This window comes from Canis lupus, chromosome 17, assembly GCF_011100685.1.
Source record: "Canis lupus familiaris isolate Mischka breed German Shepherd chromosome 17, alternate assembly UU_Cfam_GSD_1.0, whole genome shotgun sequence".
Lineage (NCBI taxonomy): Eukaryota > Metazoa > Chordata > Mammalia > Carnivora > Canidae > Canis > Canis lupus.
The window spans coordinates 59,304,964-59,323,045 of NC_049238.1; the positions used below are offsets into that span (position 1 = coordinate 59,304,964).

The 18,082-nt window shown below is 53.8% G+C and overlaps 2 protein-coding genes across 9 annotated transcripts; one reads left to right on the top strand and one right to left on the bottom strand.

Annotated features, from left to right (window-relative positions):
• The first annotated feature begins 476 nt into the window (after nucleotides 1-476).
• Nucleotides 477-5,845, top strand: NUDT17 (nudix hydrolase 17). Of its 5 annotated transcripts, XM_038562031.1 has the most exons (8): nucleotides 477-684; nucleotides 826-1,009; nucleotides 1,252-1,277; nucleotides 1,410-1,502; nucleotides 1,770-1,868; nucleotides 2,106-2,242; nucleotides 2,629-2,781; nucleotides 5,304-5,845. In XM_038562031.1, the coding sequence occupies exons 1-8, from the start codon at nucleotides 493-495 to the stop codon at nucleotides 5,305-5,307; spliced, it is 888 nt and encodes a 295-aa protein (XP_038417959.1). In that variant the 5' UTR covers nucleotides 477-492; the 3' UTR covers nucleotides 5,308-5,845. The 5 variants fall into 5 exon arrangements, 3 of the variants coding, with proteins under 3 accessions (XP_038417959.1, XP_038417957.1, XP_038417958.1); XR_005372706.1 differs by having other exon boundaries at nucleotides 477-1,009; nucleotides 2,634-2,781; XR_005372707.1 differs by having other exon boundaries at nucleotides 477-1,009; nucleotides 2,106-2,132.
• Nucleotides 3,013-13,682, bottom strand: PIAS3 (protein inhibitor of activated STAT 3). 4 transcript variants are annotated; one of them, XM_038562026.1, is made up of 14 exons: nucleotides 13,554-13,682; nucleotides 10,548-10,965; nucleotides 10,315-10,399; nucleotides 10,025-10,075; nucleotides 9,684-9,774; nucleotides 9,034-9,168; nucleotides 8,697-8,802; nucleotides 8,038-8,111; nucleotides 7,744-7,904; nucleotides 5,540-5,673; nucleotides 5,291-5,459; nucleotides 4,992-5,125; nucleotides 4,768-4,805; nucleotides 3,013-4,192 (listed from the first exon to the last, which is right to left on the bottom strand). In XM_038562026.1, exons 2-14 carry the CDS (start codon nucleotides 10,960-10,962, stop codon nucleotides 3,926-3,928), a joined length of 1,860 nt encoding a protein of 619 aa, XP_038417954.1. In that variant the 5' UTR covers nucleotides 10,963-10,965; nucleotides 13,554-13,682; the 3' UTR covers nucleotides 3,013-3,925. The 4 variants fall into 4 exon arrangements, with proteins under 4 accessions (XP_038417954.1, XP_038417956.1, XP_038417953.1 ...); XM_038562028.1 differs by lacking the exon at nucleotides 13,554-13,682 and adding an exon at nucleotides 12,860-12,961 and having other exon boundaries at nucleotides 3,013-3,522; XM_038562025.1 differs by lacking the exon at nucleotides 13,554-13,682 and adding an exon at nucleotides 12,860-12,961.
• Between the last annotated feature and the right edge of the window lie 4,400 nt (nucleotides 13,683-18,082).

The following is an 18,082-nucleotide window of genomic DNA, read 5'->3' on the forward strand; positions in this document are numbered from 1 at the left end:
GACTGGCAATATTGTCTCAGGCGGAATATGAGGAAGGCTAGGAACCATGGAGGCTAAAGAGCAAGACATGGATTTGAGAAAGTTCAAGGAGGTAGAATCTAGGGCACTGGGTTGCCATTTGTGTGAGAAAGAAGGGGTCAAAAAGGTTTCCCGGGTGTCTGGCAAGGAGATGTGATGAATTCGAGGTGATGCCTCCTACAGCAGGTAGGTGTGCAGAGTGGTTCAGCCCCGGGCTGGTGGGAGGTGACATAGGAGTTGAGAATCATCCAGTCTGCTTCCCTCTCCTAAACCGAGGAGAGGGGAAGAAAAGGGGCTGATGAGGACCCAGAGGCTTTTTTTGTCATTTACTAGCACGGCCCCACGGCTGACCCGCGCGGCTCTGCGGGCTCCCGGGGCGCACCGAACGCCCGGCTTCCCCGACCCCGCCCAGCGCTCCGGGGGGCGGCGCCGCTCGGCCAGCAGGGGGCGCCGGGCGGGCGGCGGAGCTGCGCAATGGCCGCCACGCGAGTGCTGCTGCTCCTGTCCGGGCGCGCGGAGTCGCCCGGCTTCGCGCACAGTGTGTGTCGCCTTCTGGGCGCCGGGCCAGGGCTTGGGCCGTGGAGCACGCACTGCGGCTTGAAGCGAGGACGACTCGTCCTTTCGGACGGGCCACTCCCGGGCGCTTCCACCAGGCTTCCGCTGCAGGTCGGGAAGCGGGGCCCCGGGGCAGGTCGGCGGGAGCTGGCGCGAGAGGCCGGGGGGCGGGCAAGGGCCGCCCAGACTCGACCTCCTCCTCCCGCGTCGCGCGGTGCTGCCCGTATTAACTCAGACGGCCACCCCCGCCAGCGGTCCCCGTTCTGCCCTTTCGCGGCGCTGGAGCAGCAGTTCGGGGCTCGGGCGGCCGAGCTGCCCACGAATCGAGGTGTGGACCTGGGTGTGGCCGTCATTCTGCAGTCCAGCGACCAGACTGTCCTGTTAACCCGAAGGACGAGCACCCTCAGCGTTTCTCCCAACCTCTGGGTACCCCCAGGTGAGTGCCCTGAGAACGAGATCCCCAAGTCCAAGGAAGAGGCTCCTCACCCAGCAGTGCTATTCCCAGTCTCAGGAGGGCAGAGAGGCAAGCCCAGAAATGCAGTAGGTCCCCTCTTCACAAGGAGTGCCGGTGACCTCCATGACCTCTATGCCCACCGGAGGAGGGGCAGCGCCAACAGTGCCCGGGGGTTCCTGGCCAGGAACACCGCCAGTTAACCGTCGCTCCCACTGTTGTTGCAGGTGGTCACGTGGAACTTGATGAAGAGGTAACCCATCTGCTAACCCCACCTTCCCCCTGCCCTGAAAGCAGAGGCCTCTGTATGGACTGAGAGGAGCAACAAAGGACCTGGAGGGGTCAGGCATCAGCCTCTCCCACCTGCCCTCTCTCTCTCTCACAGCTGTTGGACGGAGGTCTCCGAGAGCTTTGGGAGGAGAGTGGACTACAGCTGCCCCAGGGCCAATTCTCTTGGGTCCCTTTGGGGTTATGGGAGGTGAGACAGGAACCTGTAAAAGGTCCCTTCCTTTATTTGACCAAGAGCCCTCAACAACCTGGAATCCACCAAAGCCTATAGACCAGCCAGACACGCCTTGGCCACTGGGGAAACGACTGAGTGTGGGTGGGTGGTTTGGCGTCCCCAAGCCCACAATCCCCACCTGTGTCCCTCCCACACCATCTCTACCCTCCACTTCTTTAGCTGTCTTTACAAAGTCTCAAAAAGAGAGAGGAAGTTCTCATTTTTTGCTGTATTCTCTCTTAGTCTGCCTACCCTCCTAGGCTCAGCTGGGGTCTCCCCAAATACCATCACATCATTCTCTATCTACTCGTGGTCTCCCAGGAGTCACAACAGCAGCTGCAGGTAGGGCTGGCAGTGTAGGAAGGAAATGCCGGCTGAGACCCAAGCAGAAGGGTTCTGTGACTAAGGTGGTGGTGGTGGGGGGGGGGGGGGGGGTAGCATCAGAGATAACCAAGAAATCCAATAGCCTCTCCCCTTGCCCCTGCCCCAAGTCTATGTCCATTCCACCTGTGCGTAGGCTGTGATCAAGAACAGGCCTCCTAGGGAGGCCATGGCTAAGGGGTCTACATGTCTCCCCAGGCCCGGATCCAACCAAACCCAAGTGAGGTGAGTGCCTTTATGTGGCTGGGACCAGATGTAGCAGCTGCAGTGGCTGCCACAGAGGATGGCACAGAGACACCCAGGCATCTGCCGCAGGAGCTACCACCCTCTGTCCTGTAAGAGCTTTTGCCTGACCCTCCAGCACACCAACACATACTCATTGAGAAGTTCAATTTCTAACTCCTCCTTGGGGTAGGGGCTGTGGGGGTGTGTGTGGCGGATTTTGTGTTGTGGGAGTGTGTTGGCCAGCTGATGATGAAAGGGGCACAAGAGATCAAAGACACTGTCCATCCAACTCCAAGGGTTCCTGCTCCAACTGGCTAGTTCTAACTGGGCTTGAGTCCCACTCTCCCAGAGGGGCAAATCATTTAACCTTCCTTGAACCTGTTCCTTTCTGTGAAATGAGGTGAACATCCACCCACCCTTCTGCTGTGGTTGGGAGGGTTCCATGAAGAGGGCTAGGCCACAAGGCACAATCCAGACAGGAGCTGTTACTATGCAGTGCAGTGGAACTAGAGGAAGATGGAGGAACTCGACCTCTGGCCTTGCCTATGTCTACGCTGCTGCGGACAACCCCAACCACAGCTGAAGGCAAAGAGAGGGTCAGCACTGGGACCAAGTTTGCCCTCCGGCTCTGGCTGCAGCATCTGGGCAGGTAAGGGCAAAAGACTTGAGGGTTCTGCAGCATTGGGTTGAATGGTCTGGGAGGGAGATGGGGGGGGGGGGACAAATGCTCCTGGAAACCCCCAGTGGGACACCCCTACCATGTGCAAATGGACCCAGGGCCTGCAAGGAAGAACAGAACATGGGGCCCCTGCCCCCAACCCAGGGCTCTGGAAAACGAAGTACATAATCCCCTCCTCAGCCCACCTCCAAGACACTCCCAGACATTCACAACCTTTATTATGGGTAATAACTTTGCTACAACTTTGAGAATAAAAAGTAAAATTACAACATAAGTCCTAGGCCCTGGAGGAACCTGAAAAAGGAGAATAGGGAGGGCATGAGGGTCCTCCCACCTCCCAGGAAAGGTGCAGAATGAGCCAGACCGAACCACGAGGCTGTGGGCCTCTCCAAGCTCATGCCCCAAGCTGGTCAGCATATGAAACATTGTGAACTTAAATATATAAATAGAGAAAGACCTGGGTAATTGGCCAGGCCCTGCTCCCAAACCCCCTGGGGATCAGGGCTAAGGCCTTATCTCCTCCTCAGTCATACTGGGAAGTAAGGAGCAGGGGAAATCATCTTTGGAGTATTTTGGTTTTTCTCGTTTATGTACAAAAAAAAAAAAATCTGCAACCCAAAATAGAGTTCTCTGTCCGTGTGTCTGCCTGCCTCAGCTTCTCCACTTGTCTGTTTGGCCAAAGAGAACGGAATGGACACGAAGAGACAATGGCTGTGGGGAAGGAACAGAACCATAGGTTTGGGGAAAAGAAGGCATCTAGGGGACAAGAGAGACGCCCTTGCTCCACGAGGCTCTAGCAGATTCGGCCCTTCCCCCACCTCACACCCCATCCTGTGTGCCTCCCACTGCCTAGGTTAAGGTACCCAGAGGAATGTGCCAGCCATCTAAAGAACATTTCCAAAAATAGAACCCAAATGTCCTTAAAAAGAGGTTAAATATTAACCCTTTGGGTGCTGGCCTTGTCAGGCTGAGGGAAGGCCAAAAACAGGTATCCATGAAGGTCTTTCTGACCTTTGGCCAAAGCCCCCTGGGAGGTCAGAGTGGCCAGGAGTCCGGACCCACAGCGAACGTGCTCAGTGTTGGGTGGCAGTGAAGTTTCCATCATCCGGGGGACTTAGTCCAGGGAAATGATATCTGACCGGCAGCCAGTTAAAGAGGGACCCGCGGACAAGGCTCCTCCAGGCCCCTCCCTCAAGGGCCCCCCAGGGGCCACGATGCTACTGACGCGGCCAGAAGGGGGTGCTGGAGTGCCGCTGCGGTGAGAGCTCCCCAATGTGGGGGTGAGTGGGCCCAGGAAGTGGGAGGGCGTCCCTCGGTACTGGAAAAAGTGGCCAAGGGCATCCTGTTCATCTAGCGAGGTGATGACGGAGGGACCATAGTGCTGGGGGGAGGCAAGGGCACAGTTTCAGATTTTCCCCTGACTTCACCTGCCTCCCAATCACTCATCTCAGAAATATCCCAGGATAAATCAAACCCTCTGGATCCCCAGGTATCCTCTGAGAAACAGGAGAAGACTCTCTCTTTCCCCTACTTCCCTGCCCCACCCCTACCCTACCCAGACTCCCTGCCTTGAGACAGCCCCTCCAGCTTGCTAGGTTCTTGGCCTTGTGGGCGTCTGAAATGCATGGAATGTCCGGCTGGGGCAGGCATGGCACTCAAGTGCACAGGGGTGCGTGGGGGCGGGGGAGCAGTCAGGGGCAGAATTCTAAAAAGTCTGGAGACAGAAGAGTAATAGGGGATCCAAGAGACATGGGTGAGAATCTGAAGAAGCGCCAGTAGGGCCTAGGAGGGAAATAAACTACCCTCCCACCCCACATCCTCCTCCTCCAGCCCCTGCCTTCCCTCACAGAGCAGGTTTAGGTCTCAGGGGAAAATGACAGGTGGGGAGGGGCCCCTTAGTGCCTAAAAAGGACGTTTCAGAGATCTGACATCTTCATGGGGGCAGGGACCACTTACCTGACTCTCGGTCTGAAGGAAAGAGAATAAATCTAAACCTGATAGGAAAAGAAAAACCAGAATCAATCTCCTGTCTGACCCCTTCACAGCCAAAAGCAAAACAAAACAAAAAACAAAGAAGCCCCTTGCAAGAGAGCCAGAAGGCTTTGAAAAGGAGCAGGGGTTCTGATCTGGTTTGGGGGCAGATGTGGAGGGTACAGCCCACCTTGTGATCGGTGTCCTACCTTGGATATCGGCCCCCAGTGGGAAAGCAGGTGGGTACTCATGTAGCGGGAGACTGGACAGGAAATCCCCACCCAGAGTGCCCATAGCAGGGCTCCGGAGCACCGAAGATGGCTGGTGACCAGATGTCAGGACTCTGTGAGGAGAGAGGAGGAGCTGGGGCAGCCAGCGAACCACAGATGCCCTCACCCAGCTCAGCCTCCTGAGTTCCCTCTCTGCCCCAGGGTCTGTCTGGGGCTCAGAAAGCATTCGACTTCTTCTTCTGCCCCTTCTGCTGTGGACTCAGCCTATCTCCTCCTACCCTTTGCTTCCAGGTAGAGCCGGGATGGCAGCCGAAGTGACAGGACAGTGCTTTTTGGTCGGGGGCAGGTCCTCCTCATCTGATGAACTCTCTATTGTCAAGTCAATAACTTCAACCTTCTTCTTATTCTCTGATGGATTGCCCTCTTGGACTGGGCTGTACTGGAGGCCTGTGGGTGGTAAGAGGACTGTGTCTCAGAGAAGAGGCCATCAGAGATGTAATTCAGATGGGGGACAGGGGGTCACTCACCATCCAGCCCATACCCTGGCGGGGGGCAAACCTCAGATGCCTCCTTCTTGGGTTTCATGGGGCACCAGGATCCATCTTCCATGAACTGGATTTCATCACAATCCGAACAGGAATTAAGTATCTCCATGAATAAGCTGGGGGAAGGGAAGAGATGAGAATTCATGGGGCTAGGAGATGGCTGGGAACAGTAGCCAGGGAGTTCTGGGACTCACCTTCCTGAACCTGTTTCCTCATCTGTAAAATAGAGACATTATTCACCCTATTCAACTCTCTTGAGTTGTTGGAAATAAATAAATGGGATTCCTGGGTGGCTCCGCGGTTTAGCGCCTGCCTTTGGCCCAGGGCATGATCCTGGAGTCCTAGGATCGAGTCCCGTGTCAGGCTCCCAACATGGAGCCTGCTTCTCCCTCTACCTGTGTCTCTGCCTCTCTCTCTCATGAATAAATAAATAAAATCTTTTTTTTTTTTAAAGGAAAAGAGTAAACTAAGGTTTATAAAAGGGCTTTTAACTTTAAATGCTAAGTTTTACAAAAAATACATTCTAAGCACGTTTCATATAGTACTTGTGACAAGACAAAAGGGACAGAGATGCAGAACTCCATAAACCGTCTCAAAGAGGGCACTAAGAATGAGGAGAGGACCATAATTTAGGCTCTAGATGGGGGTTAGGACCAGCTAGACCAGTACATCCAGACCCTCAAAAGAACTTTCCTGCTGGGCTCAGTGGGGAGGTCAGGTTCTATGAGATACATTGTATCAGTTCAATACATTGACTCTGCCACTTACTAACAATCAGAACTTTAAGCAAGATAATCTAAGTCTCAGCTTCCTCACCTGTAATAACCATACTCCTCTCACAATGTTAATTATGAGGATTCCATGAGATGAGGCATGCAGAGTGCGCAGCACGATGCCTAACGCAGTAAATCCATACTGTTAGAAATATATACAGTTGACCGTGAACAACATGGGGGTATGAGCACTGATCCCACACGCAATCAAAAATCCATGGATAGGGGCACCTAGCTTGTGCAGTCAGTTGAGCATCCAACTCTTGATTTCGGCTCAGGTCATGATCTCAGGGTCGTAGGAGAGAGCCCCTATGTCAGGATCTGCTCTAGGTGTGGAGCTTGCTTAGGATTCTTTCTCCCTCTGCCCCATCCCCCCTTCCCCCCCCAAATACACATGCCCATTCACACTCTCTCTCTAAAGGAAAGAAAGAAAAAAAAATTTTTTTTTTTTTAAGGAAAGTCTTTACATCTTAAAAAAAAAAAAAAAAAAAATCCATGGGACGCCTGGGAGGCTCAGAAGTTGAGTGTCTGCCTTCAGCTCCAGGTGTGGTCCCAGGTCCAGGGATCAAGTCCCATATCTGGCTCCCGGTGGGGAGCCTGTTTCTCCCTCTTTCTATGTCTCTGCCTCTCTCTGTTTCTCATGAATAAATAAAATCTTAAAAAAAAAAAAAAATTCCGGGCAGCCCGGGTGGCTTAGCGGTTTAGCGCCGCCTTCAGCCCAGGGCGTGATCCTGGAGACCTGGGATCGAGTCCCACGTCGGGCTCCCTGCATGGGGCCTGCTTCTCCCTTTGCCTCTCTCTCTCTCTCTGTGTCTCTAATAAATAAATAAATAAATCTTTAAAAAAAAAAAAAATCCGTGAATAACTTTTAACTCCCCCCAAAACTTTTTTTTTAACCAGAAGCCTTACTGATAATATCAAGTCAATTAATATATGTCATGTGTATTACATACTGTATTCTTATAATACAGTAAGCTAGACAAAAGAAAATATTAAGAAAATCATAAAGAAGATATATTTATATTTGCTATACTGCACTGAAAAAAAACTCTGTATATAAGTGGACCCATGTTCAAGGGTCAACTGTATATTATAAAAGGACTGATAGGTTAAGAGTTGGGGTTCAGGGCAGCCCAGGTGGCTCAGCGGTTTAGCGCTGCATTCCACCCAGGGCCTGATCCTGGAGACCCAGGATCGGGTCCCATGTTGGGCTCCCTGTGTGGGGCCTGCTTCTCTCTCTGCCTGTGTCTCTGCCTTTCTCTCTGTCTCTCATGAATAAATAAATAAAATCTTAAAAAAAAAAAAAACGTTGGGGTTCATGGGAGGGGAGGGAAAGAAGGTCTCCTGATACATAGATGGGGATTCCTAGTGGATGTCCTAGGTAAAAGGAAGCAGAATGCAGAGTGACCCTACCCATCAATGATAAGAGATTCATAAGGAGCTTTCTTGTCACACACAGGACATGTCCATGTTGGCTTCTTTTCATTCATTTGTAGATAAAGGGCAGCATCGAAGCTCTGCAGGTGGGCGCAGGTGAGGGCACGACAAGGGACTGTCAGGCGCATCTTCCCTAGCTGAGAAGAGACAAATTCTCTGCTCAGAGTCCCTATATTCCCGGAAGTCTCACTCTGGTAGCCCTAGGAACCCTCAACTGGGTCCAGAGTTAAACCCAACCTCCCTCCCCCTTCTCATCTCCCTTGTACCTACCGGGCACATGAGTGACACCCGGAGACTTGTAGTGGCCACCTCACTGTCTGGGTCAGCGGTCAATTTCTCCTTGACTGAAACAAGAATGAGACCAGAGCCATGGGGTCAGCAGAGCTGGAGATGAAGCCTAGGAGGTGGTGAGGCCAGCAGCAGATGGCTCTGGCTGAGAAGCAGCTGGGTAGAGTGCCTTTGGGGGCCAATGGGATGTCATATGGGGGTGGTCTTTGAGGCCAGTAGGATATCACATGAAGACTGGGTGTGAAGGAGAGATTTCTCCATCCCTGAAGATGCTTAAATAAAGCTGGGTGACACTTTGGCAGAGATGACTTAGAGGGAACTGAGGCATAAGAGAGTTACATTACATGATCCTTAAGACTCTTCCAGTCTAAAGAAGCCATATCCCAGCAGGGCTGGAGACAGGGTCTGTGAGGTGCAAAGCAGATGTATAACTGAGAATGCAAGGATATCACTCAGTGCCTGGGAGTCCGCTAACTTCTCAACCATGAAGATTAGTAAGGGGATAGGGGGAGGATTGGGGTTCAGGTGAGACGTGAGGGATACTTGTCACAAGAGGGGAATGGGTTTGGTTTTAAAAGCTGGAGGACCAGGAAGACTTGGATCCAAATCAGAGCGGGAAAGAGGGGCAGGATGTTACTTACTCAGTGCCCGAGAGTGGTCTGGGTTCCGGATACCCTTTGCTCTCAGTTTTTGTAGAAGGGTCCCTGCAGTCAACTGCCTCACCAGGTACACAGACAAGGAATAGTTCTACTTGGAGGTAGGGGGAGACAGTTAGCCTCTGCTCTGCTCCTCGCAGCCACCACCACCACCACCACCACCACCACCACCACCCCAATCCTTTGTCCCATGAGGATCAGAGACAACGGGTTAAGGCAGAAAGACCCATAAAGAGGAAGATGTTTTCCCAACCCAGGACACTGGACGATGCCCCTCACCCCCTGCAGGCTTCTCCAGGCTCCCTGCCCCAGCCCTGCTCACCCGTCCAAACTCAGATGACCAGTTGACCACGATGGTGTTGGGAACAGTGGCTGAGAGTCGAGCCAGAGGTGTGATGTTGATGGGGCGGCTAGGCCTTTTGGGCTCAGCCCCATTCTTGGTAGGAGGAAGGTAACCCTAGGGAAGGGAGGGGCTGGTCAAGACATCTTGTCTCAGGTTACTCACTTCCTGGAAGGAAGACCAGCTCACTCACTGACCAGGGACATGGGGACCCATTCAGTGACTCACAAAACTGAAGCACTATCTAGGGTTGTGTGTGGGGTTCATTCCTGGGGAGAAAGGAGAGCTTATTTATTGACCAGGGAAATAGAAACCCACTCACTGAGCTCCTGAGGAGGAAGAATAGGGTTGCCCCACTACTTCTAACTTTCAGCTCTGAGGTCATCACTTCAGAGAAATCTTCCCTGAACCTTTGGGTTGAACTGATGTGCTTCCTCTGGGTTCTGACAGAACCCTTGTGCATCAACCCTATCTTAGTATCCTCTAGATTGTATCCATCACTCAATACGCTGAGTACCTACTATGTACCAGGCACTGTGCTACACACATCTCTTCATTAATACGTTTGTATTTAACATTTAAGAACTGAAAGAGGGAAGGGGTTACTGCCAGAAGAAGGGAAGAGCATTTACCGGCAGGGGGCACAGTTTCCCATTGACCTTGACAAAGAGGTTGGGGGGAAAATAATCCTCCTGGGGGCAGCTGGTCTCACAGAGACAGAATCTGGTAAGAGAAGAAAAGATGAAAGGGTGGGGGAGGTAGTCTCTTGAGTTGAAGCTGACAGAAAGGCAGGGAACCTCAGTCAGCCAGTCACAGATCTCTGTATCTGTAGCCCTCAGCACCCACAAGAGTCCCAGGGTCAGGGTGGACGTAGCACAGCAGGGCTATCTCCTAGCAGTGTCCGACATACCCTTATTTCATTCCCACCCCCAGTGGAAGCCCAGCAGGGAAGGAGGCGGGAGGATCAACTCACCTGAGCTGCACCTGGATAGTATAGTCACATTTAGCTCCTGGAAGAACCTCTCTATGACAGGGAGGAGAGGGAAACATGTCAGGATGTGGCCCCCAGAGGGCCAGGCTGAATAGACAGAGAAACAGTTACGTGTCCCAGAGATAGAGAAGAGATGCACAAGAGAATGAGAGATGACACAGGTGCAGAAGGATGGACAGGCAGGAGACGAGGACAGACGAGAAGAAAGGCAGAGAGCAGAGTCCCGGGATAACCACCCCAGGTCAGAGGTAGGAGGGTGGGAAGAGAGGTACCTGGATGTGAGAATCTGCTGCACTTGCTGGGGTGTGAGGGCAAACGTAAAGTGTGCCTCTTCAAACCGCTGGCTAGAAGTGGACGCTGAGGATACAAAGGAGCAGTTACTCCTGAGCCCATGACAGGCAGCCACAGACGCTACCCCCATCCCAGGCCACTGATCCCACAGGACTAAAGCCCAAGGCTTGGGCAAGAGGTAAGATTCAGGAAGATGGAGGAGGCAGAGCCATACCGAGGGTGGTGGGCCGGATGAGCTCCCCATAGACTTCATAGAAGGGCAATGGTTTCATGGTAACATCAGGGTGCACAGGCTGGGGCAGAGGAGGGTGCATGTCCACCTCACGCTTGGGGCCCAGCAGCGTGCCAGGGGCCAAGAGGGCAGGGGGAATGGGAGTAAGAGGGCCAGGGGAGCCGACAGGAGGGGGGCCAGGGGGCAGAGAGAGGAGGGAGAGATCAGAGGGGCCCAGGGTCTTCCGGGGAAAGCGTCGGCGATAAAGCTCCTTGATCTTCATCTGGACGCTGGGGGCACAGCTGGACTTGAGCAGGTGCAGGGCCTTGGCCAGGAGTTCGTGCTTTCGTCCACTCTTGTTCCGGCCAGCAAAGCCCAGCAGAACCTGAAGCTCAGACACCCGGAAGCTCATCACCATGTGCTGCAGAGAACAGAGACATTTGAGAATACTGCCAAAGAGGCAGTGCCTCCCCCGCCCCCCTCCCCAAGAGAAATATGCTTTGCAGCCAGTGATTACAGCCGGACAGCCAATCTGGCCAAAGGGACATCTCAGTCCCATTCAGCAGCCCTCAGGTCAACCTTACCACTGCCCCCCCCCCAGAGCCTGAGTAACCCTATCTCCCCGTGCCTGTAAGCTGGCCAGGTGGGGCAGGGTGCAGGCAGCAAGCCATCCACAGGCACACCTCCGAGTCCACTGTGGCCTCCTACTTCCAACCCTGCCTTGAGCCTAGACGCTCCTTTAAGCAGCTTATCTCCTCTCCTGCCCTTTCTCAGACTCTCAGACCCAACCCAGCCTCCTGGAAAGAGGGTAGGAGACAGGGAGAAGGAGGGGGAGAAGAGGAATCAGGCCAGACAGCCCCACAGGGAAGAAAGGGGGCAGGTGGCCAGAGGATTGTGCACCATGGCACACCCCTCCCAACACTTCAAGCCACCTCAGCTATTTTCCCCAAGCCTCTGAAGCGTCTGTGGCCAGGGTTTTCAGGTCAGGGTTCAATGCTTGTAACTTCCCCCCAAATCCTTTGTAAGCATCAACACCTTTCCCTCAGTCCTATTCTTCTAGGAGATAAGCGACCAAAACTTGGGGCAAAGGGGTTCATAGTAAATCACCCAGTCCAGGGTTACTTTCTTGTTTACCTGTTTACTCCATCTGCCAGGAACTAATATCCTGTTTCTCTCCTACATAGAGAAAATAAGTAATCCCCCCCCCCCCCATAGCCGTGGGAGAGGAGAGGGCTAAGCTGTAAGCAGGGGCCCTGGGGAGATGAGAAGGCTGGGGCGCCTTCCCAGCCTGGGGGCAGACCTGCAAGTTCTCCTGGGGCAGCTGGACCCAGGGACTAGCCCGCCAAAGACTACGGCTCCATTTCAAAAGGCAGAACAAAGCCAGGAGGCAGGGGGATGAACCCAGTGGTTTTTTTAAGGTTCTGTGAGATGTCCTCCGATAGGGGTACCCTCAAGCCTGTGTGGCAGTAGGCGGGCACCACACGCTCGCTCTCTCGCAAAAGGACACCCTCCGTGACTCCCCGGGAGCCCTGTCACGGGCGGGCTCTGCCAGCCGTCCACGAGTCGCCCCCTCCCAGGAGCCTCCCTGGCTTCGGGCCCCTTTTGAGGAATGCGGTGAAAAACTGGCCCATCTACCTTTCTCCCACCCTCATTTCCTCTGTCCGGTTTTCAGTTCTCCGTTAGCTTTGTCAAGAACGTCCCCTTTCCATCCCACAGCCTCACACTCCTGTACCTAAGCCCAAAGACCGATCCACCAGGGCAGCGGCTTCCTCGCCGCCCTCGAACCCGCAGCCCGCGCGGCCCCGCCCCCGGGATCTCCGCCGCCCGCGGTGCTCCCGAGGCTCGGAAGCCCGCGGCAGCCCCAGAGCTGCCATCCCCTCGGCGGCACCGCGCGGGCGCCTCCGCACCTCTGCCCGCGTCCCAGCCCCGCATCTGCCCCCTACTGTCGCGTCTCGCGGCCTCGGTGACTCGCCCCCCGCGCCCCCGCGGCAGCTGGGACCTCGGCCTTCCTCGGGCACCCGCCCCGACCACCGAGTCCGACCCGTACCCCCGCGTCCCCGCCCCCTGCGCCTCGGCCCCCGACAGCGGCAATTCCCCTCGGCCCCACCCCTGCATCTGCCCCGCGGCCCCGCCCCCGAGCCCGTGGCAGCCCGGTCCGCTCCCGCCGCCGCTCGGCTCCCGCTCGGGCAGCCGGTCTCCGCCACGTCTCCGCGCCCCCCGCCCCCGCCGAGCCCTCGGCACCCGGGCTCGGTCGCCTCCCAGACTCGGCGTTCCGCGGGCGCAGTCCACACGGGGCTGGGGGAGGGGGCCGGTACCTTTAACTCGCCCAGCTCCGCCATCTTGAGACATCGCCGGCGCCCGAGCCCGAGCCCGAGCCCAGGCCCAGGGACCGGCGCGCAACTCCCCACCCCGGCGCCCGCCGCAAAGGCCGCCTGCTCCGCCCCGCCCGGCCCCTGCGCCTCCCCTCCCGGCCCCGCCCGCCCGGCTCCGGACAGGCCCCGGCCTCGGCCCCTCCCTCCGCCCGACCCAGCCCCTGCGCGGCTCCGGCTGGGGTGCCAGAGCGGAGGGTCCCCGGGGGTGAGGAAGGGGAGGCGGGCCCGCAGCGCCCGAGGGAGGGCTCTGCCACGCCGGGACTGGGAGGGGGTGAGCTTTTAGAGAGCCAGAGACACTTGAAATACGGGGGGAAAGTAGCGAGAACTGCTCAATCTTAGAGAAATGGGGGAGGGGTGGCGAAGTTGGAGCAGACACCGTCATCTCCTCCTCGACGAGTTTAACCAGCTCAAGTCAAGAGTTCTACCAACTCGGGGAACGGGTGAGATCTGACCCGCTTCGGAGAAGCTGTGCAGTGGTGACGGTCAGGACGGCTGCTCTCGATTCCTCGCCCCCCACCCCCACCCCCACCCCCACCCCCACCCCCCTCCCGGCCAACCAACTACAGTGCTGCCTGGGGTCCCGCGGCAGGACTCAAACTCCGCAGCAAAAAAGTTTGGTGCGACGAGCGGGACTTACCAGCACAGCTGCGGGGAGCGGGGAGGGGGCTCGGGAGGCTCGGAGGGTGGGCCGGGGAGGTGGGGGGGCTGCAAGGCTGGAGGTCGGTCGGTCCGGCAGCTGGACGCTGCAGCGGCAGCTCCGCCCGGACGCGAGCTCCGCCCGGCCCGGCGCTGGGGCTGGGGCCGCCCCCTCCGGGTGAGCCCGCCAGGACCGCGGAGGCGGGGGCGGGGGCGGGGGCGGGGTCGGAAGCGGGGAGGGGAGGGGCTCCGAGACCCGCGCCCGGAGCTTAACTCCTTGAAAGGGTGCGTGAGCCAACGGGTGGGAAGGGAGGACGTTCTGGGGACTCAACCTGCTCACTGTTGCTCCGGCCCCTTGCGCTGCTCTGCCCGCCCGGCGCGATCATGCTGCGAGGAAGGCCGGGCCGACTGGGATTTGGCCGCCTGAAGAGGTTCCTACTTGGAACGAGACTCCTCTCCCTGGGGGAAAGCCTGGGCTGCTAGAATCTAAAGTGGACCTAAGCCCCAAGTCTCCCTGTGGTCCCTCACCCCCTACCCCAAATACTCAGACCGTCGCCGGAGACCCCACGCCTTTGGTGGGGCTGAAGGTGAACAGAGGGGAGGTTTTCTTCCCAAAACAGTCGTCTTTCTGCCCGTCTATGAATTGCCTACTTTTCTTCCAAAGCCTTTGCCCTTCCAGAGACCCCATTCTCTTTAAAATAGGGATCCCTGGGTGGCGCAGCGGCTTGGCGCCTGCCTTTGGCCCGGGGCGCAATCCTGGAGACCCAGGATCGAATCCCACGTCGGGATCCCGGTGCATGGAGCCTGCTTCTCTCTCTGCCTCTCTCTCTCTCTCTCTCTCTCTCTCTCTCTCTATATCATAAATAAAAGATAATAATAAAATATATATATTTACTTATTCATGAAAGACAGACACAGAGGGAAAAGCAGGCTTCCTGCCGGGAGCCTTATGCGAGACTAGACTCGATTCCCGGGGTCGCAGGATCATGACCTGAACTGAAGACAGATGTTCAACCACTGAGCCACCCAGGCATCCCCAGAGAGGCCATTCTCAACCAGGCTGATCACTCACATGCAGGTACCAATTCAAGCACCAAAATTAGGGCAGTTTACCCAAACTACATACTGGAAAAACTCAGCATTTTAGGTTAGTTGGCTGGGACCTAAGCCATTATGTCATTTGTTCAACAAACATTTGAATGCTGTTCAGAGATTGTTAGGTGCTGAGGAGATAAAAAGCTTTTCAGGAGCTCTTGGTCTAGCAGTGGCAGCAAGACAGTTAAACCTATAATTGGCATTAAAATAATAATAAATAACATGAATAACCCTCTCATATAGCTTAAACCTTCAGTATAATCCTTCCCATGAGACCCTACCCAAGCCACAAGAATGAAGGTACCAGCCTAGCAACCTCCTCAGATACCTGTTGAATTGGACCATGACCAACTACTTTGTGGATTTTGTCCATAGGGAAGATGTGTACCCTCTCCTGACACTCAGGTTCTTTCCCTGTTGCTATACTCCCTACTCCCAGGTAAGACCAAGCTAAACTCAAGCTCAAGTATTTGATTCTAAGTCTTAGCTGCCAGAGTGTCTAGGTGGCATAGTTGGTTAAGTCTCTGCCTTTGGTTCAGGTCAGGGTCCTGGGATCAAGCCCTGCAGTAGGCTCACTGCTCAGCAGGGCGTGTGCTTCTGCTGCTCCCCCTACTTGTTCTCTCTGTCAAATAAACAAAATCTAAAAAAAAAAAAAAAAAAATACCAACTGCCCCTTCCAACACTTGAGTTTTCATCAGGCCCAGAGCTTGTTTTTTGTTGTTGTTGTTGTTGTTGTTGTTGTTGTTGTGTTCAGTCCTCTAGGTCAAAAGTTACTATGAATTAGTTTGTATATCTCATAGAAATTTCAGTGATTTGGAGAGAAGGACGATTGAGAGGATAAAAAAAGAGAAGGGGGGATTCTTTGGGAGTGATAGATAAGTTCATTATCTTTTTATTAAAAAAAGATTTCATTTACTTATTTGAGAGAGAGAGAGCACGAGAAGGGAGCAGAGGCAGAGAGAGAGAGGGAGAAGCAGGCTCCCGGCTAAGCAGGGAGTCCATGTGGGGCTCAATCTCAGGACCCCAGGATCTTGGCTTGAGCTGAAGGAGGATGCTTAGCTGACTGAGCCACCCAGGGGCCCCAGATATGTTTGTTGTGTGATGGTTTTATGGGTATATACATATGTCAGAACTTACCAAACTGTACACTTTTAAATACATGCATTTATTGAATGTCAATTATTCTAACTCATTAAAGCTGTAAAAATGTAAAAGTAAAAAAAGAATGTCAACCTCAGCTTGAATCCTAATGGTTTTGTAAAGGAGGGCTCTTTTTTTTTTTAAGATTTTATTTATTTATTCATGAGAGACACACAGAGAGAGAGGCAGAGACATAGGCAGAGGGAGAAGCAGGCTCCTCTCAGGAAGCCCAATGCGGAACTCGATCCCAGGACCCCAGGATCACCACCTTAGCCAAAGGCAGATACTCAACCACTGAGCCACCCAGGCACCCCAAGAAGGGATCTCCTTTATTTTTTTTTTTAAGATTTTTATTCATTTACTCATGAGACACACACACACACACACACACACACACACACACACACACAGAGGCAGAGAGACAGGCAGAGGGAGAAGCAGGCTCCATGCAGGGGGCCCGACACGGGACTTGATCATGGGTCTCCAGGATCACACCCTGGACTGAAGGCGGCGCTAAACCGCTGAACCACCAGGGCTGTCCCAGGGCTCTCCTTTAATAGTTAATTTGAAGTTGTGAGTTCCAGCATCCCTACAGGATCGCTGAAAAGTAGGAACTAGGGTGCCTGAATTTGATCCTGTATTCCAGCTCAGCAAGGACAAGAATCTTTTAATCTTTTCTGTGGTGCTCACTCTCTATCCCCAGTGCCTGGCCCATAGTAGACTCATGAAATATCAGTTTAATGATTGAATGTTATCAAAGGAGGGAAACTGCAAATCAGGACCAAGTTCCAGATTGAAGGCATTCAAAGACATAGTCTGACCCCATTGTGGTGACCAAGCTTTACCTACTCCTACCCATATACTCCTACATGTGAAGCCTGAGGGACGAGGGGGGAGAGAAACAGGAGTAGGAAGTCCCTACTTAAGTCCCATTAGACCAACAGCCTGGGAGGAATGGGGGGGGGTGCACACAGTAGGACTAGAGTTACTTTGGGAAATAAAGATTTGTTTATGAAATCAAGGATAAATTTCAGGGTTTGGGGTTGTTGGGGTAAGAGTTTATGGGGTTGTATAAAGGAATATTGTTTGGGAAGCCCGGGGGATGGGGAAGGTTCCATCCTGTGTTAGCATTAACATCACTGACCATTCCCATAGCTCAGCCATCCTAGGATCAGCTTTACCAAAGCTGCTTCCTGCCTCATACTTGAACTTAGCCAAATAAGCTCCACCACCCCACCACCACCACCACCCCCCATCTGGACCCTCTCAGTTTTTTCATTCTTCCCACCCCACAATCCATAAATAATAAGGATTCTAACAGTCCTTTTATATTCTTTGGTAACTCAAAGAGCAGGAAGGAAAAGAGGTTCTGTTCCCCTTAATGGCAATGACTCGGATCTTTCTGATGCTCTTTTCGGGCAGCTGTACCCTCTTTCCCCATCAACCCCTCCGGTCCCCATTCTTCCTGCCTCAAAGCAGTCCTGTACCCAACCACATAAATCCCAAAGCTGACTGTCATCTTCTCTAGGATGTGATCTACACAGCTGCTCTCTTCTGGGCCAAACCCTGGAGCGGGCCCCCTATCTTCCGTTGCAGCCCCTCCCCAGTCTTCTTTCCACCCGGTCAGGCTCTTTACTGCCATACTGTGGCCTCCTCCGACCCAGCAAAACCCAGCAGGGGGTGGGCTGGGAGAAGGAACAGGGAGGGATCCAAACCGCAGTTCCAGATTGGGGAGGAATTCACTGCCTGGTGTCTCACCTAGCAGTCTGGCTGGTGGAGGGACAGGAAGGAGAGGAGACCCATGGGAAGTGGCCAAGAGAGGTATATTTTTTTTAGTCTGAGAACAGAACGGGAGCGAAAAAGCTAGCTCTGAGTATCCCTTCCCCCCTTTCCCGGGAATCAGACTTTGCATCCCACTTTGTACCTGGGCAAAGAACACAGACCATGTGAGCCCCTGTGCCTCATATCTAGATGCATAATTTGACACACAAATATTTTAGACTGTACAGCATGAAGAAAACCCAAGTCTCTCAATCTCTCCTCCTTAAAAAAGATAGTGGACGCAGGAATCACAAGATATAGAAAAAAGAAAGAGACAAATTTGAGAAAGAGAATATCAATCTCCATTTCTACAGAGAGCTGTTTTTCAAACGTGGGTCTTGACCCATTAGTAGGGGTATTTTGAGAAATATTTTTTTCCATGGAATATAATAGCAGAGAATATTATAAAATGAAAACAGTAAGGGTAAATACTATTTCAGATATATGCACCACCATATAGAGTGTATTTCTTAC